At 34.2% G+C, this 24,066-nt stretch overlaps 1 protein-coding gene across 2 annotated transcripts in view; it reads right to left on the reverse strand.

The window, feature by feature from the left end:
* The window catches only part of LOC138715162 (putative transmembrane ascorbate-dependent reductase CYB561 homolog), a 112,850-nt gene that overhangs the window by 18,362 nt on the left and 70,422 nt on the right, over positions 1–24,066 (reverse strand). Inside the window, exons 1-2 of one of the 2 annotated variants that reach the window (XM_069847722.1) lie at positions 5,440–5,596; positions 2,499–2,705 (exon numbers count right to left, since the gene is read on the reverse strand). In XM_069847722.1, the coding sequence (XP_069703823.1) occupies positions 2,499–2,705; positions 5,440–5,452 (220 nt within the window). In that variant the 5' untranslated portion in view covers positions 5,453–5,596. Of the gene's footprint in view, positions 1–2,498; positions 2,706–5,439; positions 5,597–24,066 lie in introns of those variants that run through there. The other variant, XM_069847723.1, reaches the window with a different exon arrangement.

Below are 24,066 nucleotides of genomic sequence, written 5' to 3' on the forward strand. Positions count from 1 at the left end.
AAGCACAGAATTTTCGCATTCTTCTTTCGTCATTTATGGACATAGTCTGAGGAAACGGAAAGGAAACAAACATTTTAAAAACCATTTTCAGAACTTTTAATTGCTTTTAAAACTTAGGTAAGTCAACACCATTTTATACAAATAAATTATACACAAAAACTGATAATGACAGAAAAGAGTTACATGAGAAGAACTGTAGGAGTACGGTACCAGTACGTATTCACTTTTAGATCACACATAGGGACAGAACATTTTAGAAGTTAAAAATGACATCAATTAAAGAAATTTATTCATCATTACAGAAAAAATTTGAAAAATTGCGTAGGACTGGAGAACAAACGAATTCTGGAACAGCTAGTTAAACACATACCAAAGGGAACACAAAGAGAGTTCCTATGCAGAGCTGTCACACTCCAACTTCTATCTAACAAAATATGTTGTTGGGTGGCGAGCAGTCATATGCCAGTATACGGACAGGTCTATGCATGCTTCCCTACGAAGACTGGTGTCACTCCACTCCTTACTGCTTAGCTTCCTTGGGACAGGTGCTCTGCACTACCATAATTAGGCTGACAGAATATTACTACCTGGGACTGGTCTGCATAGGAACTCTCTGTAATTAAGACTGAAATTGTAACAAAATATGACATGTGAAAAAATGGTGATAGTGTAATGGCATTAAGTCTCGGATTATTTTACTTATATAGTGTTAATCTGAAACTTAAATAAATGTGTATATGATCTGACATGATGATAGTGGTAATAGTATTAAGTATTGGATCATTCTACTTTTATAGTATTAAACTTAAATCTAAATTCAAACTTCAAGTTTCGATGAAGAGAATATGAGAAAGATCTACAAAAACCTAATTATTTTGAGATTACGACTTAATCTTTGTGATGTTTATATGGTATTATATATTTATTTACACATTTATTTACTTTATGAAAAACAGAGCTATGAAATAATTGGCATTGTACCTACTTAACTCATAACAAAGTTGGACGGAGCAAAATGGTTCAGTGGTAATGCACTGGACTCGCATTCGGGAGGTCCTGGGTTTGATCCTTGGTGTCGACAAATCGGGTTGGGTTTTTTCCGTGGTTTTCTTTGACAGAATATAACTAATTTTCAATAAAATAAGGGCGAATGACGGATTGAACCCCAATTACTACGGAATAATGAACACAGTACAACAGCAACAAGCATTCCCAACATTAAACTACAGACAAGTTGCCATATAATCTAGTAGTTAAAGCGACTATAAATAAATAATGAATAAAAACAAAGTGGTCTTATTATATTATAATATAAAAACATGAAATTATTTGTCTGAAGTTGTGATATTCTAATATAGGTTTACATGCATAAAAGAATATTGGAAACTATCCTTTGTTTCTAAGAAACTTACAAAATGGTATAGCATCTTGAAAATCTATAACATCTTGAAACACACGGTGAGTTTTTATATCCTAAAAATCCAGGGCTCAATAATGATGGTGGTGGCGATGGCGTCGGTATTGATAATGATGATGATGCTGTGAAGATTATTATTATTATTATTATTATTATTATTATTATAGTGATGGTTCATTAAATAATTATTCTTGATGAATAGCTGAGTCATTTTTGTGCATTTTTACAGAGACATTATGATGTGAGGTAAGAAAAAGGTAGGTGACTTGTGGCCCACTGCTAGCATGGTTTCCGGCGAGCATGTAACCATTTCTCCAGCACTTTTACAATGCATAACAGTACTAACAATAAATGTTCAATAATTTGGACTTATCATGCTCACACTCGTTGCTGAAAATGGCTCCCATTTGCCGCCACACACAACTGACATCTGATAAACAAATGAACAATACTCTGAAGTTCCACATCATTGATAGCCTCGATTTCTTCTCGTATATAGTCTTTTAGTGAATCTTCTAATTGTTTCAGAAGAAGGCACAGGTCTGTTTGGAAACTTTATTCGAAATTTACGTCTTGTTTTCGCACACGACTTTCTGCCTTTTATGTATGTTTGTACATATACACACGTTCACGTAATGAGAATTTGTTGGTAGGCATTACCTGAATACACAATAATCATTAAACTTTATACACTAACTTTGTACACTTGAAGAATCAAGACTTTTGTAACACGACTTGTGACTACAGCAAATGCCATATGGCGACTGAGGATCTACTATGTCGCACCTTTAACAGCCCGCATATCGCAGACCGCACAAGGAGCAGGCCGCCAGTAACCCACCATTTTCTCGCCTCACGTCGTAATAATGTCTCTGTATTTGTATTTTTTATAGGGTGTCTACTTTTTGTTGATTGAAAGAAAGAAGAAGTTGATTACGATGATGAACTATTACACATCAAGAGGTGAGAATTATGATACAATAAATAGGTGAAGAATTTAAAAGAAAATGTAACGGGCAGAAATAAATTTACAAAGACAAAAAAAAAAAAGATTATATTGATATGAGATATGGTTACTTACAATTAGCATATATAAATATCATTCCTAATGTCATAAGCACTGGATGCCAATTGAATTCCACATCGGGATTAGAGCGCCATGCAAACCCTCCATGATAATGCCCGGCCCAGACATTCACCAAGATCACAACAAGAGCTCCAAGTACTTCAGTTACACCAAATGTAGTTGTGAAGTATCTCAAGTCCTGTTGAGGGACTTCCATTCCGTCTGCAACAACAAGGCATTCAAAGCTGAGTAGTGATTGACAAGCATAAAGTCAGTCATAAACTTGTAACAACCAAATAATATTTATCTCAATGAAAGCACCAGCAAATTGCGATTTGGAAAGATAGCAAAGTTAGACAAATAATATCAACTACAGTAGAATCTCGATTATTCGACCTAAACTGGACTTGGAAGGGATAGGATAAGAGAAAATGTCGGATAATGCAGAAATGCAAAGAAATTATAATAACATATCAAGTGTTATAGTAAAATATTTTACATATTAAATAAAAAAGTAGAACAAAACGTTAATGGACAATGAGAACACAGTAGGCACACAATGATTATAAATGTACAGCATTTAAAAAGAAAATGTGTCATTAATGTTTGCTTGTCTGCTATTGACGTTTTTTGACGCGAGATCTACCACGAACAGTGACGGATAATACAGAATGTCCAATGACCGAAGGTCGCATAGTCGAAACTCTAATGCAAACAAATTCGAGGAGCGGTTTTTCTCTCAAAAAGTCGACAGATACAATAAAAATGGCTTTTCAGAAACTGCATTTTTTGTTTGATTTTACCAGTACCAGTACTTATTATAATATACTTGACATATTTGATATTTATATAAATACTTTTTAAAAGTCAATAAATACTAACTACAAAGAAAGCATACTCGTACATAACGCACACTTACAAGAGTAAGTTTTCTTTTATAAATTAATTTTAGAAGAGGACATTTATCTAATTTTATTTACCTTAATTTTACAATGCACTACAAAGAAGTAGAAAAATAAATCAAGTTGGTACATTAAATGAATATGTGCCAATTTTAATATTAAAAAATAAGAAAATCAAATCTCAATACTGAATTAAACACTTCATTAACCTCTTCAATATTATGTGGTTTAGAACATTCTCATATATTGTAATTCTTTTCAATCTTCTGGTATTTTAAAATATGAGTAGATTGGCAATATTTTTTTATTTTATTTTATTTTTTTTAATTATCAGTACTATGTTTTTCGTGGGTGAAATGGAGGGTGATTTCTCATGATTTGATTACGTGTTTTATTTATTTTTCCTTTATAAATAGATCTCTATGACTTTTCCAAAGTAGATAGCCCTATCAGATAAGTAGATATCTGATAATGACACAGTAAATCTCTAAAAGTTATTATTATTATTATTATTATTATTATTATTATTATTATTATTATTATTATTATTTCACCAATGTTCTCATCAACAGTAAATAGTTCAGTAGTTTCAAAGGGCCGTTAAATGAAAAAATATCTAATTATGCAGAGTTTAGAAATTCAAATTCCAATTGTTACTGGCTTGATTTCAATTACCTAGTATCTCCTAAGTAGCTTAGTGCTGTACAGAAATTATGAAACTGCTAACATTCCCTACTACCAGGCTATGACTGATTCAATAAATTTTTTACACATGATTGATATTATTGAATCTCCGACATGTCCTTTCTGTATGTCTAATCTTGAAGAAGATACAGATCAAGATTATCTTCTGTGTCCAACATTTACTAAATTTTCCAGTCTGCCTGGTAAATATTAGAGTGCAAGAGAGCGAATGACATCATCATCAACTGCTCAATATTATGCAAATCATCCATCCAACAAATTCTTCTGCACTACTTGTTATTCACAAAATTTTTTTTATCATACAAAATCTGTGTACCGTTATCAAACAAATTTTCTATTATGATTCTTTTAATGAGAATTTAATTATTATAATATAACTTTTACATAGAGGCCTATCTTCTCTCAAACTTCTCAAGTTCATAACATAATGTCTTAAATGAACTACTGTGGATTTTAAATTTAATGAAATACTGAAAACCATTAAGATTTAGGCTATGTCGAAAATGCAACATAAGAATTTATAAATTACAAATGTGCCTTCCTGAACATATTTATGTCACCTTATTTTATACAATTAAATGTATTATGAACTTCAAAATAGTAAATTGAAATAAACAATGTTGTACGGTCACGAATTCGCTAAACAAATATTATACGAGTTTATTATCAATTTACAAAAAAACATATTTCTGAAAGCAGTTACTTCACAAAATGAGACATAATACAATATTACCATAATGTTATACAAATACCGGTAACCATCATATGTTTAAACAATTTATACTACCAATAAGAGAATTTAAATGATTATCTATTTCACAGTAAACTCTAGCTACATAAGTGTAACTATATTGTGTATTAATTTATTATTTTGAAAGACATGAATAAAAATTAACATCTAACTAATAGATCAGCATAGCTGCCTTATACAATAATTGCGTGTATATGTAAATGATCTACAATTTATTTTAAATATATTTTATACTATTAAGACAGTTTCATGCAGTTGCATATGTGTTTACTATTAATATATCCTAGCAGTCTGATGAAAGCAGTGTTTCCTACATTTTTACTGAATTATTTCAAAATAGTGGCAAAATTAAGATTGTATCTAACCAATGAATTAACATAACATATGAAACGTTCATGCAAATTAATATGTCTTAAACCTATTCAATGCTCTTGAAGCAACAGGCTGCCACTGACATTGAATGTTGGATGGTAGCCAAGTTTGTAACGTGAAACATAGCATATGGCATAATGTATAATGATAACAAAAGAAGTAGAAGGTACTGTATTTAAAGTCACAATGTTGAATACATACTGCTATTATTTAGCCCCTTGTTTACCTTTGCGAAACATTGTCAATCAGCCTGTAGAAAAAATACTTATGTATAGTGCCTTGTATAGATGCCACACCAGCTGTGCTCTTGATATCCAGGGCAAAAGATCCTCACACCTACGCACCTTCCCCTCCTCTCTAACCGCCAACCCTATCTGCTGTATTGATCTCAGAGAGAACTCGCACCGCTCTCTTCTGTGAATGGCCTATGTCCAGTTATGAATTAATTACGAATATATTTCACAAATTTAAAGTGTAAATTACTCTTTCTTCTGATATTAAGGTACCATACCATGAAGGAATTATCATCGGCTCAATTAAAAGGAAGGTAATGATATTGTACAATCAATAAAGATTATTGCGAATGATACGTACGATAGATGTTAAAGAATTAATATTATCTCTCCCACCAGTAAAACACTTCAACTGATTTTTTTGTCACATGTCATCAAATGCTCACTTGGTAGAAGTAGAAAAAAGGTGGAAAATAAAAAACGAAACAATCAATATTTTTTTTTTACTAGTTTCTTTACAAAGGAGTTTATAATATCAATATACAGCATTATAGTCGGTGTTTCCCCTAACAGAATTCAATCCAATGTTAATTTTCACAAAACGTGACTTGTACCAAGATAATAGTAAAAACCTGCCACAAATATCTCATGAAAATATGAGACACATTTACTATCGACGGTTTTTATAAGGGAATTGAAGTTAGAAGTAAAGTATTAAGTATTGCAACAAGGGAGTTAACAATGGAAAGAACATTGTGTCTTTAAGCAACGTTTATTCATGTAAATTTATTTACGTCACTTGAGTCTTCTAATTGTTTCGGCAGAAGGCACAGGTCTGTTTGGAAACTTTATTCGAAATTTACGTCTTGTTTTCGCACACGACCTTCAGCCTTATAATGGGGTAGTTTCTTTTACACAAATATAATGAGAATTTGTATACAAAACAAATATGTTACTGTAACTGCTGTACAAGGTTTGATGAAAATCTGTTAGATGGAAAAAAAAAAGTTGATAATTCTGTCTAAATTCACTCCCTATAATGGGGTAGTTTCTTTTACACAAACATAATGAGTCTATATACAAAACAAATAAGCTACGAGTATAATATGCAACTACTGCATAAAGTTTCATAAAAATCTGTTAGATAGGAGATAAGTTATTAATTTTGTTCGGCTAGATTTACGTTTTGGACCACTGTGCAGTGGTGAAGCTAATGTGTAAATACTGGGTAGACTGAAAAAATCTACTTACCTTACCTTTATACAGCAAATGTTTCTCGGCTTTCCTATCAAAATTATTTTGTGACATAGTCTCTACAAGAAGATGATAACCATTCATTTTCACCCTCAAACAGAATACAGGTATAACAATATAACTTGTTTGTCTCAGAGCACTCTGTTAGCCGAGGATATTTCTTATATCATGAAAATGGAAATGTCCTATTTTGTCTTCCTTCATCCGCTATTTTAATATGTAAATGTAGTGTTGATCCCCTATCTTTGTAATCTCATTTTGTTTCATACGCCCAACTTGACAACGGTTTCTTTTTTAATTCTGCAAATAATAACCTCAATGTTCTCTCAGTAGCAGCCATTTTACACAAAATTAGTATGTAACACACATACTCATCTGCTTTTGATTAAACTAACACTAAACAATGCAGCGCATTCACAGAAAACCAACATAGACGGCGTATTATATTGTAGTTGAGGCTAGACCCGCATCCTGCTACTGAATCGTAGCGTATCGATACCCTCTCCTTCTCGGCCACCCCTCAAGCTTGTTAGTGCCGATGCCTGTGAGCGAGGCCGTCGCGCGTCGCTACGAGATTTCTGCCACAAGCCTCTCGCAGTGGAATGACTGCCAACAGTTGGCCTCATTGCGCATCTTTGTTTACGTAAATAAAAACACATTAAAGTTAACATAGTACATAAATATTATTTTAAGAACCACAGGAAACAAACGTGGGTACATGATGTGCAAAAGAACGCCATTCATGGCAGTTTGTAAAATGACTCGGATAATCTAGAAAATTAACAGTTCCAGTGAGCTCCAAGGTAAAATACTAATTTTTACTCAATTTGTTTTTATTTTTGGTCTAGGTGAAATAGGCCTACTTGCCTTTTACGACAACATTCGTAAACATAGGCTACGATTATATTTCACGGACAAAAAAATTAAATATAGTAAAAAGTAATATTTTATGTGGACCAAATAAAGTTTAAATATACATTACCGTAGCTCACCCAAATATGTAATTAAGCAATAAAAATATGTACTGTCATCATACTGAATAATTAATACTTAATAGGCTATGTATGTGTCGCGTGTGCATTATATTTGCAAAATTATTCCATCCCTGACTGTCATTCGTTCATAAATAAACGCAACGCAAATCAGACATAAAATTTTATTACCTTCTAATGGCATTACATTTAACTACATATCGCTCATTCATCGTTAGTTTCGACAGTACTGTATATCAAGTTTTTTTTGTGCGTAAGGGTCTGTTTTAATCATACCTTATGCCCAGTCCTCGAATCATTCAGGAGTTTCTGTAGTGATATAAAGCCTATCTCCATCTGAAGGAACTACACTTTTCAATGATGAAAAAAACTATCCAAATCGATTAAATAGTTTCCTAAGATTGCCTCATACAAACACATCTCTCTTTATAATAATATTTAGTATATTATAAACACATATCATCCGTATAAAATGATTATTAAATGAATATTAATACGATTGTTGTCCAAGGCTATAAATGCAGAGTCATTTGTTTTATCTTTATTACTCGTATATTAATCTGAAGCGGCAATGATAAAAACATTGTTTTTTAAAACTCGTGTATCTCGTTAAATAACAGTCCTATCAAACTTTTTCATAGAATAAAACTTATCTGAAATAGTTTTTAAAGAAACTTTTGTTATGTAACATATTTAATGAAAATCAATAATAAGGGAGACATTTCGATTTATTTAATTCAGGCCTTCTTATAACCCCACTTTTAAATGAAGTATTTTGAATGCCATATAGTCTAAAATCTAAGTTAGAACGAACTTAATTTATATTCAAATTTCCACAGAAATCGGTTCAGCCATTATCGCGTGAAAATGTAAGAAACATCCAGACAGACATAAAAAAATTCAAAAATGCGATTTTTGGTCTCAGGGTGGTAAATTATACATGTTAACATAAATTATTTTTAGAAAAGCGAAAATTACCAGAAAAAATCGGTTATAGATTTATTATTAGTATAGATTTCATTTTTCTGTCATATAAACATTTAGTAAACATTACTCGTATTTTAAGAGGATCTTTACGACAAATCGATTAATGAATAAGTCTATACGAAATGTGTAGTAAGATTATCTTTTTGTTCATATGTAAGGGCATCACTCCTTCTTTTTTCTACATGACCAAAAAAAAAAATTCTCGGCCAACCACCGCACATTTTCTTTCGAAAATCGATATAAAATTTCGCAGTCGCTCACTCACTCACTCACTCATTCACCTACCCATCCACTCTCACGTTCCATACAAAAATGGCCAACAATATTTAGACCTGACAGCATATTATATTTATATTTTCATTGACACCTAGAATGTTCTCATTGCTTTACTTTCTACATAAATGCGCAAATGTGTGCCACTCTTTCGTCTTTCTTCTGGGTTTCTCTCGTATTATTTGAACCAAGTAAAATAATTGTTACTAGGTATTATCATTATATTTAAAATATAAATTTCGTATTAAAAGGGCTTCATGATAATTTACAATATTTTAACAGGCATGATTTATGAGTACCAAAGCCTGTCAGTGAGATATGAATTTTTAAAATTAATTTAATAGACGAGACTGATAAATGATTGATTAGAAAATTAAATTAAATTAAAAATGTAACTCTTTTAGATTATAAATTATGTAAGGAAAACGAATGTATACTTAATCACAAACATGTAATAAAAATTACATTTTATTTTTATACATACATACATACATACATACATACATACGTGCATGCATTCATTTCAGGATGGAAGTGACCTATGTGACTCTCTTTTTAATTATGATTTTATGTAATGAACGAAACAGATAATGTTAGTATCATTTCGATCTTTGCGAAGCAAGTTTTGAGAAATTTCAGGTTATCTGTTACGATTTTTTTTAAACATAGGCCTACCTTTTATGGAATTTATAGCATATTTTCACGATTGCTTTAATAAGACGTGGTAAAATAGCTAGTCGTCATCATGTCAAAACCTGAGAGAGACAGAAGAATGAAGGAGAAAGTAAAAGCCATATTCAATGTAATTCTCTACTTCGCAGTGAGCTTTCGCTGATGTTCATCAGCAGTAAAAATTTACACAGGCGAGATTCTAGCAAGATTGTGATAAAGAGTTAAGGTTCAGTACAGCTGCTATTAATTTTGTTTACTCGAACGGAGGGCCGATTCGGGCCACACAGCATTACCGCCGGATAACATTGCTGGAGGAAGTGAACATTGTTCAAGATGCGTGACGTGTGAAGGATAACCTCGAGTCTCGACTTCATGCACTAATAATCTGCCTCATTAGAGCGAAGTCAGTGAACTTCACACCGCACTAAAACACTTCGAACACGGATATCACTGTGGTCTTCGAATACGAGATATTCCAGTTATATCTTTGAAGGAAAGAGAGTATTCAGTTCCGAAAATTGGGCTCGTTATAGGTCTACACTGGAGATCGTATTTTCAGCAATCCTTTGCACTGAAAAGAGAAGGCTGTATTTCCCTACTCTTCAAGAAAAACTAGTCGCCAATTTACATAATATATGACGTGAGCATCTTATGTCCTACATACCAGGTGCAACTACTTCAGTTTAATTGCTCTTATCATAATGCTTATCTACAGTCACACATAGACCTCACTGGTTTTCATGAACTACAATATACTCAAGTAAGAAGTGACCACGAAGCATTACACGGTACAACATGAAATTTGTCCTTTTTTATTAAAAAAATATGTGCATTGGATGTATTTTGTAGTCGCAAAAACGAATCTGTAGTTATTGTCCAGCATGTACTGTTTCTCCAAAATAAAAAGTTATTTAATGTTAGTGAAATATTGCACTGCTTTCACCTTATGGGATGCAACATGTCACTGAAAGTACACTTTCTTGACAACCACCTGGACTTCTTTCCAAAAAGCCTTGGTGCTGTAAGCGATGAACACGGGGAGAGGTTTCATCAAGAAATATCTATCTTAGAAAAGCGCTTCTGTGGAAAGTGGAATGCAAGTATGCTGGCTGAAAATTGCTGGTCGCTCATCAGAGAGATTGCAGACGCTGTTTACAAACGTTCAGTTATATCTCTTACCATTACAATATCACTTTCAGACATGAAACTGCTATAGTCTGTCGCTTTCTTCATCCACCTCGAAAATCAATAACCAGAGGATGGCGTACCAGTACTGGTATGCGTATCATCAGTTGAGAAACTTTACAATGTCATAATGAATACATTCATTTGTTTCTTCGTTAAATGTTTAGTCACCTCTGCCAGAAACCTCACTCGGCTGATAGAAGCTAAAAAGATTAATATTTAAAACATTCATTACATAATTATGTAGGTTGTATTGTAAAATTAGGTATTTTATGTTATGTTTTATTATTATTGTGTTAAATTGTATTGTGTATTCTTATTGTATTGTGTATAAAATTGTATATGTGTTGTAAAATTGTTTTGTGTATTGTAAATTTTATTGTGTATTGGTTATCATTTTATTGTGTATTGTTAATATTGTACATACCACTGCCACCGGGTGCTTGCCCACTTGCAGTGTAAATAAATACATACATACATACATACAACACGTACTATGTAGGCCTGTGTGTGTATGTATGTATGTATGTATGTATGTATGTATGTACAGTAGAACCCCGATTATCCGTCACCCTATTAACCGATTGTCGGATTATCCGACTTTTTTAAGCTCCTATTTTCTTTTCGCTGCTGAAAAAATATGAAGTATTGTACGTTATGTTCCTACATAGCTTTTCTACAGAAGGTTATTATATTAAGCCTTTACTCTTACTACAAAGTATGTAGTAGAAATGCTTCGCTGTCGGCAACAGAAATAGTTACTTGTAAAATAATCACTACGTGCTTCCAAAGAAAGTACCCCAAGAATTTCCACAAACCCATGTACAATTTTATTCAGACCTATCCTTACTACTCGAGTGGCCGTACTGTATAACTTCTATGCAAAATGTCTTCCACAGTTGTCAAAAGAAAACGTACTGTGTTAATTATCGAAAAAAAAAAAATACAAATAATTGAGAGGCTTAGAAAAGAAGAAACTGTGATTAATGCTGCTTTAGAGTAGAAGATTGGCGTTACAGCTGTAAGCGATTTGACAAAAGAAAACTAGAATAAAGTGTATAAATCTACAACATGAGACTTGAAGTATTCCTGTCTTCCCGCAGTCGTCGTCGTCATCATCATCATCATCATCATCATCATCATCATCATCATCATCATCATCATCATCATCTATCAAGCCTTGGCCCTTAAGAACCCGTTGTTGACAACCGAATTTTTAATGAAGACCTGATCCACTACATAGGATATTAAACACAAGACCACAAAGGAAATTACGAAAATGTAGGCCAAAGTATTATGCACTTAATTTATAAAAATCTTTTATAGTACGGATCATCCGATTTTTTGGATTAACCTTTCAGTCCACCCCCTTCATTGTCACGGATAATAGAAGTTCTACTGTATGTATGTATGTATGTATGTATGTATGTATGTATGTATGTATGTATGTATGTATGTATGTATGTATGTATGTATGTATGTATGTATGTATGTATGTATGTATGTATGCATGTATGTATGTACTCGCATGTATGTATGTATGTATGTATGTATGTATGTGTATGTAATTGTGCATTTAAAGTAACTACGCATTAATATTATTATTAATATTATTATTATTATTATTATTATTACTAGCCGTACCCGTGCGCTCCGCTGCACCTGTTAGAAATAAATATAAAGTAATTACATAATTAAAATACGACGTTTGATCCAGGGAACAACTTTTACAACAGCGCAAGATAATCTGCTTCGCTCATTACCCAATTTTTTTGCATTGCATTTATTGCATATATATTTTATGTATTTTAACACGATTCGATTGAGCATAGTTAAAATTTGAATTATAAAATAATGGATTGCTAAGCTAACGTACTATTACTGCATATTAAATCAATACACTCTCGTTGTTCGTTAATTCTCTGAGATTAAAATGAGTGTACATAAATATTATTTTAAGAAATACAGAAAACGAATGTACAAAATAGCCTATCAAATTTTCTGTGCATAAGAAGCTATTTTAATCTTACCTGTCCTCGATTTACTCAGACGTTACTGTAATAACATTATACTGTAGCATTATGTCCATCTAGAGAAACTACACTTTCCAATGGTGAAATAATAATTAATTATACAAATCGGTTTATTTAGCTCCTGATATTAGGCCTACTTCATACAAACACAGAAACATTCTCTGTAGGCTATGTTTAATAGCTTTCGATTGTTGATGTCCAAGGCCCTTTTTCGATTGTTGTTGTCCAAGGCCCCTTATAGACGAAGTCATTTGTTCTTAATTCATTGCACCGTCTTAGATGGCGTTATTTTAATTTCAAAACTCATTTATCTCATTAAATATCAGTCCTATCAAAATTTTGTAAAGAATAAAACTTACCGGAAATCATTTTTAAAGAAACTTTTGTTATGTAACATTTTTACAAATACCAATAATAAGCGAGATATTTCGATTTATTTAATTCAGGCCCCCTTATAACCCCCGTTTTAAATAAAGTATTTTGAATGCCATATAGCCTAAAATCTAAGTTACAACGAACATAATTTATGTTCCAATTTTCATATAAATCGGTTCAGCCATTATCGCGTGAAAAGGTAACATACAGACATACAAACATACATTTCAAAAATGCGATTTTCGGTTTCAGGGTGGTTAATTATATATGTTAGGACCAATTATTTTTGGAAAATCGAAAATTACCAGAAAAATTTCGGCTACAGATTTATTATTAGTATAGATTATCGTCGGCATGAGCTATAGGCCTAAGCCTGAATATAGTTCACAGAAGACAACAATAGAATGGCAGCTGAGGCCGGACGCTGCTTGATATTACCAACTTGCAGTCAGGCTTCACGCCCGCTTTTCATTAGAAGCTGTAACCGCGTGAAAATCGGATTGGAGACGGTTTGACTCTTCCCTTTCTGCTTCATCGCTGCCAGATTTTCCAACTCTCATTGTTCTGACGCGGGGTGCGCACATTCAGGGTTCACATAATAGAACAATGCTAATAACGAAAGAGGCTGCTGACAAAGGGAGGAAAACGTAACATTGACAAGAACTACAAATAACTTAAGAACAATATTTTCTGTATTACAATATTTTAATAACCTTCCGCAGCCTTGGCTCTGTGGGTAGTGCACACATTTCGTATCCAAGTGTTCCGTAGTTCGAGTACAGCGTGGGCAATGTAAGAAAATTGTCAGTACACGGACGGGTATTTGTCCTTTGTCATAAGCTGTCCTGAGTTGCCTCAGCGGTGGCCGTGTGTGTGCAGTGCTGACCACACGACTAATAAAACCGCTATGTGTATCAGACTAATGTTGGTCCAAGGGTATATTCTTTCGCATATCATTTTCAAAAGGGGAAGGAAATAATATATATATATATATATATATATATATATATATATATATATATATATAATATATATATAAAATCACCGTCATCCACTATGGTACATGGGGTAGCTATTTGTAGATCTGAAATCGATTTCTTTCCCTTTGTAAAATGACTGAGTGCAAATTTTCTTGCATTGTTTGTTCTATAACTAAATAAAATTAATTATTTCTATAAAAATTCACACAAGCCTAACAATGGTAAGACCAACAGCGTTGCTCAGACGGTAGGCGCATCCGTCTACTGAAACGGAGCTGCGTGCGGATGTAGGTTCGATTTCAGTTTGGGCTGATTAACTGGGTGGATTATTACGAGGTTTTCCCCAAATGTGAGGCGAATGTCAGGTAATCACATGGTCTCATCTCGCCAAATACCATTTTGTTATCACTTATTTTGTCGACGCTAAATAACCTAATAGATAAAACAGCGCCTTAAATATGTGACTACAAGACTAGTGACCACTAAGCTTAATTAATATTTTAGGAAAGAGGAACAATTTTTTACCTTTGTTGTCTTCTGTGGCGAAGAGGTAAACACTTAAGATTTAAATGAAAACAATAGCCTACTATAAATAATACAATTTTCCTTCCATATGGATTATACCGTTTCATTTGTAAATTTATTCCACGTAATACGCTACAAAAACTCAAGAAAAAAAATCATTAGATTCAATATGAACTGTATCAACGTTTTTTTCCATTAACCCTTAAACTGGCAAAACTTCATTTCTCACACTAGCTTATTAAATCTTGTCGGACTGTAAAGAAAACAACTATCGCAATGTCCATATTTTATATGTTGTACAATATTATAGTATTGTGAAATTTTAATTTTTCTACCAATTTTTTTTCTATTGTTCTATTAAAATTATAGCATATAGCCTATTAGCCTGTTGTATTCTATAGAATACTTTGTCAATTTAAGGGTTAATTTTTGACTAAAACTGTTATATTTCATGTGCCTCATTCTAGGATAAATTGAATCATAGATACTGAATATGAACAAAATCTGTCCTGTAGTTAAGAGAATCCCTGCAGACAGACGGACTCACAGACAGATATACAAACACACATACTAATCAAAACAGTGCCGCCCATAGGAATTGTGGGTACCTCATAAAAATTGATCAGGGCCTCCCTTCCTCGCCAATATTTTAATGAATATTTAAATTCTATAATTTGAACACAATAATAAGACAAGGGCTGGGGGGATCATCGTACTAACCACACGATACCTCCATTATTGTTGGATGATCGTCCACTTCTGCTTCGGCATGTGGGCGTGAGGCCAGCAGCCGGCTGGTCGGTCTGGGCCCTTCACGGGCTGTAGCGCCACGGATAATTATAATAAGACAAGATAAGGAAACTTCATTATAATGCCTCTACAAAGAAGGAAATAATCCTTCAATAGTAATAGCCTACGTCTTAAAACTTGTTAAAATATAATTACTATTTCAATAATAGGCCAATAATATAATTTATCAGAGCCACCGGCGTAGCTCCACTCGACTGAGGAACTTGCTTGCCGATTTATAGTTGTGGTCGGACATGGGTTCAAATCCCGCTTAGGCTAATTAACTGGTTGGTTTTTTCCGAGGTTTTCCCCAACCGTAAGACGAATGTCAGGTAATCTATGGCGAATCCTCGACCTCATCTCGCCAAATACCATCTCGCTATCACCATTTCCGTCGACGCTGTATAACCTAGAAGTTGATACAGCGTCGTTAAATAACCAAGTAAAAAATAATTTATCAGAATTCTTCTTTCATGTAAGAAAAAGTTTTGTGAATATTTTGATTCCTCATCTCCCTATAAAATATCTAAAAATTGAACCGGGCCCCATACCGCCCAGGCCCCCGAGTTGAGCGATGTCCCTCCCTATGAGCCATCCTGAGAAAAACCGCATTCTCAGTATCAGGGATACTAAAAACGCGTACTTTCGTGAACATCTAGAAATCAGTTTCTGTAGAATGACAATACATTCTCTTCATATTTCGTACAAAAGGAATGTAATAAAAGAGAGAAAAACTCAAAATCATTTGGATAGAAGAAAAAAATAGACGTGAAGAGAGAGAAGGAATTGAAAGATAGGGATTACTGAAACTGAAAAATATGCAGAAAGGCAATAATTATAAGTTACGTGAAGGAAGATGCCTAAGACATTGGAAAACTGTTAGATAACTAAATAAATTAGTATGCTAAGTAGATAAATACATATGTAAATAAATAAATACATAAATAAATAAATAAATAAATAAATAAATAAATAAATAAATAAATAAATAAATAAATAAATAAATAAATAAATAAATAAATAAATAAATAAATTTAGCCCGTTTTACAAACGAATCCAAGCTGACAACCGCAAGTGCCATTAACAAGGGCCTCACGCTGCCAACTCCTTGACTATCCCTGCACGCGTGTTGTGACAATATTGCGTAGTCTGGAATCTCATTTCACTGATGTAGGATAAATTACAATTGTCATCACTCATATTTCTCGCCGCCCGGCCCCCTCTGTGTTCCAGTTTTCCGCTTATTTGTACGAGAAATGTATTATTCAGCAGAAGGAAGGGTGCAACACAATGCATTGCTGCACCTGCATTTCCGACGTGTCCATTACGCACAGTAAATGTCATGTATCATTCACAAACGAGCTGAGATTATGCTCTTTGAAGAGAGGCATTGTTTGACAGTAAGAGAGATTTTTTTTTATATATTTATGTGTCTTTCAATGTAATGCAATTTTCGTTCTTTGCTGAGTTCCCTTAATGGATAACGATGAAGAAAAAATACACCACAAAGACGTAATAAAGAACAACTGTTAGATGACAGCAGGGTAAAGGAAAAATACTCAGAGAAAACACGATTGTACTCTCGTAATCCAGAATCATGGATTTTCTCGATTGATCTAATCCTTTTGGATCCAATGTGGATCTAAGATTCATTCAGCTTCTAACATAAATTATAGCCTAACAGTGTGTTTTCTGAATGCACATTTGTGCACTCGTAGCTACTTCCGTAATTGACTTCTAGCAGAATGTGGTGCCCACAAGTGGCGAGGTAACACGTTAAAGTACAAAGTGTTCAACATGGCCGACTATCCAACAGACCCTAATTTACCCTATCATAGGCCTACCACGAAATCTCGGTTTTGAGTAGGATTAGAGGTGTTAATCGTCCTACGTGATTGCCGCCTTTATCCTCAAGGAAATACCCCTGGTACTCGTTTCTGTTAAGAGAGTGACTGAACTTCAGGGTCATAGTGCGGCGAGAAGGATTAGATCATTGGAGAAAACCATGACTCCGTAAGGAATCCAACATGCGCCTTATGACTTGCGGCACAACACCTTAACCACGACGCTCCCGCTTGAGGAATAACCTTTTAAAAACTTCACAGACAGACAAATAATCAAATTTAAGAATTTACGAACGTAACTGGTAACTATTTCATTAGCCTATAATATTTTCCATCATTGACCTGCTCTCAAGGTTTAGGCTCTTTGACCATTGTTCTCGTCCATAGTCTGTGATATTTATGAATCAATATTTTTTTTATTTTTAGTAGGTTATTTTACGATGCTTTGTCAATATCTTAGGTTATTTAGTGTCTGAATGAGATGGTGATAATGCCGGTGAAATGAGTTCGGGGTCCAGCACCGATAGTTACCCAGCATTTCCTCATATTGGGTTGAGGGAAAACCCTGGAAAAAACCTCAACCAGATAAATTGTCCTGACCAGGATTCGAACCTGGTTCCGCGGCCAGACGCGCTAACCGTTATTTCACAGGTGTGGACTTTATGAATCAATATTAGACAATCACTAGTAGAGATAATCTTTAATCAAGTAATCAACAAGCAAGGTCAAAGCTCAAGAAAACAAAGGACAAACTTGAGAAAAGCGAGACACACACACATAGACTACACGCACGCACCGAGCCATAGGAGGCAAAGAAATCTTCAATTTCAAGCAGGAAATAGAACCCGGGCTCGTTGAATTTGTAGCCAAAGAGGCTGCTAACCCTTAAATCACAGGGAAGCACATAATTTTATTTAAACGAATTATACTTCTAATTTGTGGATTTAGTAATTGATCGATATCATTAGGCCTTAACATGAAGTACCTATACAAAGCCGGCATGTTGATCCGAGATCTGGTCCTTTGTTTTGTTATTGTTATTATGATTCTACAGTATATCGACAATTATTCATTGCTTATGTGAAACAGATGACGAAGTAATGCGTTCGTTCCAAGGCCTCCTATTAATATGCAAAATATCCGCAAGACTGTGACGTTTATTATTACACGAGAGCTCCGTACGCAGAGAGCAATATAACGTCGCTAGAACAAACGGAAATGCGCGTGTTGGGGGAATGAGGGTATGGTAAATACATTTAAATGAGACAGAGCTGGAACAAGAGTGTGAAAGTTCTGGAATCCCACTCGATGCATCGCACAGACCCAGTTCGCAACATTGATCCACGATCCTGGGCGGTGGCAACAGCTTGCGTTTATGTTTCTATACCGCTGCCCCTAACACATAGACAATCCGAACGTCAACCCAACAAAATGGCGGCGGACCATCTTCTTGAGATCTGCGATGTACCATGTAGAACAAAGAACTTTAATTGTACACAGATGTTTCCGTGAAGTTATAGCATTAATAAAGGCACATTTAATTCGAAAGTAACAAGAAACAATTTAGATACGCACAAATAAAAGGACTCTGAGATCACTGAGTTTGCTTTTTGGCTGCAAGTTGACAGTAGAATAAAGAGCTGGATGGAGCTAAATGCTTTCAAACCGGTGTATAAGCAGTTGTCTGTCTGTAGGCGTTAATGAAGGTGGTAATGATGATGGCGACGATAGTAGTAGTAGTAGTAGTAGTAGTAGTAGTAGTAGTAGTAGTAGTAGTAGTAGCAGTAGTAGCCTAATAGTAGTAATAATAATCATCATTAAAGCCCGGATTTCTAAGCAAAATGCATAGCCTATGCTTTTCCACACTTTTAAAGGTAAGCAGAAAGGTTATACTTCGTAAGACACACCTAGATAAGCAGTTTAAACTATGTTTGTTAGTGCTTATAAATGCTTATTTCGCAGGAAAACGTTTTTGCTTACTTATTTTACGATTTTTAATTAAAACAGCATATTTTACCCAAAACTGTAATTTTAAAAGTGCTTATTTCACTCTAGCAGTCATTTATCGCTGATTTCTTTTTTTTATTGGCTAATAAACAACTAACTTCAGTCGAATGCGTAAGAACAATGCTAGGTATGATCCAGGATGTTGTGAAATAATACTGCGTAGTTCTAATTAGGAGAGAACCTTGAGATTCCTCGCCAAAACACTGTGTCAAATTTTTAAAAAGCTTTCTGGTGAAGTAACAGATATTGAAGAGGAATTCACCGAAGAAGAACTGTGGTGCTTTTCACATGCGTCTGTGACGTTATGCGACGTCGAAAGAACATTTTCACTTTACTAACCATTCTTCACTGACAGACGCAGGAGTTTCACACAGGAAAATCTCAGGATGACCTTCCTTGTATAATTGCAACAGCCTTTAATAAAGTAAAATTTCTACGAAACAAATACGGTAATTTATATCATATTTCCGTGTATTCGTTTTTGCTTATTTTGATGCTTATTTTCACCATTTTCGTGCTTATTTTACTGTTTCCGTGTATTCACTTTTGCTTATTTTGCGCTTATTTTCACTATTTTTCGTGCTTATTTGCTTGCTTATTTTACTGTTTGATTGTGCTTAGATATCCGGGCTTTAATCATCATCATCATTCAAAACCTGTGGCCTAAAAACTTGTTCTCTCCTGTAACATGTAGAAATTATCTCCTATAGAGACAACCAAATGCCCAGAATGTCCTTTCAAACTATCATGTTCATAGGCCTAATAAATTAATTATTTTATTATCCGTTATTAGGCCTATTGGTTCTATTGGAGGATTACAATATCTATTTTATTGAAATAAATTAAAAATGAAACAAATCACAAGTTGATATGGTCAAAGAGATTTTTAATACTAACTCAACCTCTTCATTCATTATTATTTAACAGATCAAGAACTTCATTATAATTCGGTTCGAAATGAGCGATATTCTTATCTCTGATGTCTCAAATACATATGTTGCTTCACGAAAAAACATGTTCCAACATCTGTGTAGTTATTTACTCAAGTGCTTGTGCAATGCAACATTTCAACTGTCGCAAATGTGCGATTTTTGTTGAATGGAGAAGAGGAATCATAAAGATTTCACCTCGATATTCCAAGGCACAAACTGGCCGTAGGCGAATCTCTCTCCCATAACATGAATCACGCGGTTTTTCAATGACAACCCAGAATACCTGGGCAGACGATTTTTTTTTAAATAAATTATATATGATATAGCTATAAAATTATGTTCATTGACTTTCACACAAGTGTGGAAAGTTGCCTCGCCAATAGACAGAATGTACTCCATCAAATTATAATTTTCGCCAACAAACAGAATGTAGAACCTACTCTATTGAATTATAATTTTCAATTTGTTGAGCTAATTCATTGTAGGCTACGAATTTAAGGCCGTTAACATTTCATTAGGCCTATATAAGCTACATTTCTTATTTTCGCATCTATTTCACTAACAGACAGGAACTTTATGGACACAATGTTAGGTAGCCTACTAACCAAGGACCCCCTGTGTCTTTTCCAAGGAGGAGCTGATGAAGTCTCAGCTACCAGAGTGGTGTGAGACCTCCCCGGTCTCAGCTATTCTCCTTTTGACTTCCTAGCTGCAGCTCATGTTACTGCTTATAGTACATCACAAGTATTTGAAGCTGTTCACTTGCTCTACTGTCTCAATTTAGAATTCGCAAGTTTACCATCTTTATTTTTCTTACGACAACCATGATCTTCGTCTTGTTTGCATTTATCTTCATCTAATACTGCTCACAACTGTCACTGAGCTCCTGTACCATATCCCTTGCAATGTTAGTATCATCTCCTCTTCTGCTAACAACGCCATATCATCAGCAAATCTTATGTAGTTAATTCTCCTTACTCCTACCTTTACCCTTCCCATGTTCTGAAAACAGTTCTTCACCAAATCCTTCAAGTAGATGTTGAACAGAGTAGATGATAAAGGCCATCCTTGTCGTACTCCTCTCCCTATTTCACTTCCTGCAGACATTTCTTCTCCTATCCTGACTTTGACTCGTTGTTTCAAATATAAGTTACTGAACAGCCTCCTGTCTTTCCAATCCACACTTATTTTCTTCAGAATGTCCATCAATTTGTTCTGTAGGAACTATAGACAAATAATTATTTCCTTGCCTAAAATCGAATTCAGTTTCGAAAAGATAACACACGTCCGCAGAGAACGTCAAGGCAAAAAAATTCTTCTTCACGCATTCACGGCGATAACAAGTCACGTAGATGTTGATAAAGCGTCGTAAAATAACCTACTAAAAAAACAAGTCCCGTGTAAGACAATCGCCACTAGTGACGGAGTAAGAGTGGCCTGCTCTATTTAGATCGTGTGGGATGATAGACTTGACAACTTGACATAGGAAACATGACCCTAGAAGAGTCTGTTAATATGGTACGAGAACAAATGAGTTTGCTAATTGTAAACAGGGTCTATAATAGTTCTGTTAAGATTGTAGGGAAACAAATTTTTACAAAATTATTCAATTATTTATTACATAACTTTCGTCTACTTTCCCCTTGGTATTTTCCTTCTTGACTAATTGATTAGGTAGATGCATAAATTCGTAGCGTTTCTTTATTAAATTCAGTAAGCTATTATTTATTTTACATAAACAAAATACATAAACTAACCAATTACATTCCTGTATTGTTTATGACTGACTCCCAACGTTCTGACAGTCTTTCTATTCCACGCCTGATCAATTCCGGCTGTTTTAGTTGAATAAATCGTCAAGCCAATTTTGAAGAGCAGCTTCGTTATTGAAGGAGATTCCCCGGAGATTGCTGGATAGACAGCGGAGAAGATGAAAATCTTGTGGTCTACTACTAGGCCTACTACTGCTACTAAATAATAATAATAATAATAATAATAATAATAATAATAATAATAATAATAATAATAATAATGATAACCGTATTTATTTACTTTTTAAAGATTGAACATTTTCGCTTGTATTATCTTCACTCCGTACGAACTGTATTTGACACTCACGAGCAGAAACAATTCCAGGCCATGTGGTCACCGCTATTAAGCCAATATAGAACAAGCAAAAAACATGGGACATAAACCCAGTCCGTGCGAGAAAGACCCTTTTCCATTTTCGTGCTGAATATTGAATCTGGGTCCAATGAATTTTTAATTTCAGTAGTAATAGTACTTATGGTCCTTCGCAGATATCTGTGGAGTAACTTCACGCATATGGGGGCGGAGTCTATCTGTGCCGGAGTGCATTGCGGGCAGCATCAGATCGAGGTCGCTAAGGGGTATGATGTTTGTGGAAGAAGGTAGAGTAGAGTTCAGATAAAAATGATCCAAACCCTGCAAGCGATTGCTAGCTTCGTTCAACAAACACCTCCCCAAAGAGCGACCATGTGTCTTAGCTCTCTCACATATCACTTGCGCAAAGGACTTGTTTCGTCTTTCTACTCTACAGAATCTTCACGTAGTTCGTTACTCACTGCTACAAGACGCTTTGCAAAAAAGCGCACGTGTATATATTTTCAGTTCAACATTCATTTCTGTTCCCAGTGATTCCGATTTTGCCAATTCCGATTCCGCGAAGATGTCGCTATAACGTGCAATGATAGCTTGATATCTAAAGAAGACAATAAGAATAAAAATGTAAGAATCTTGCAATTGGGGTGAGCCGAGTGTGAGGTATGAGAAGTAAGACTGTGTTAACTATATCTGGATCTTTTGGTTATATGCTATGGATGTTGGTACAAAACCTATAAAAATAACAGGACAGATTACTGAAGTATTATCACAGCACCATTTTCTTGTATACCTATTTTCAATACCAGACGGAGCGTTAATTTACCATAAAGAAAACAAAAAATTTTCACAATGTCAGATTTAAAACAGTACTAGTCTAGGACCAAGATTAAGTAACTGCATAATGAAAATGCACCCTGAATTTTCAACACTTTCCGTTATTAAGTTCAATGAAAGAATTGAACAACTGCTTAAAAATTATACTTAAATTGATTGTATTTATAAAGTTTTTTTATGTTCTTATTTCCAGTTTTATTGTTTTATAAACATGATATTTCTGTGTATTAACTTTTGTATTTCTTGTATTAGATGGAACTACGCACGAACAAGAGCTTTGCTTATAAGGGTGTTTCGGATTTTTTTTTATTTTATAGGCCTATACTTAATTTAGTATAAATAAATATCAAATAACACGTTGAAATTTTGGGAAGCACAATATGTCGCACTACTGGAACTGCTTATACCCTCCTGAAAGTTTTGTAGAAATATCACAACCTATGGAACTGCACGAGGAACCAGGTCTAATATGGAGTTAATTTCAGAAAAAAATAAAAAATGAAAAATAAATTTAAAAAACAACTTTCAGAAAATATAAAGAAATGATGGTGATAATAATAATATGATGATGAGAATAATAATAATAATAATAATAATAATAATAACCTGCATAGCTAAGTTGGCTAAGGCGCTTGTCTGTCGATCTGGGATTGCGCTCGGACGTGAGTTCGATTCCCGCTTGGGCTGATTACCTGGTTGGGTTTTTCCGAGGTTTTTCCCAACTGTAAGGCGAATGTCAGGTAATCTATGACGAATTCTCAGCCTCATCTCGCCAAATAGGCCTACCATTTCGCTAACACCAACCCCATCGCGA

This window comes from Periplaneta americana, chromosome 15 (assembly GCF_040183065.1).
Source record: "Periplaneta americana isolate PAMFEO1 chromosome 15, P.americana_PAMFEO1_priV1, whole genome shotgun sequence".
Lineage (NCBI taxonomy): Eukaryota > Metazoa > Arthropoda > Insecta > Blattodea > Blattidae > Periplaneta > Periplaneta americana.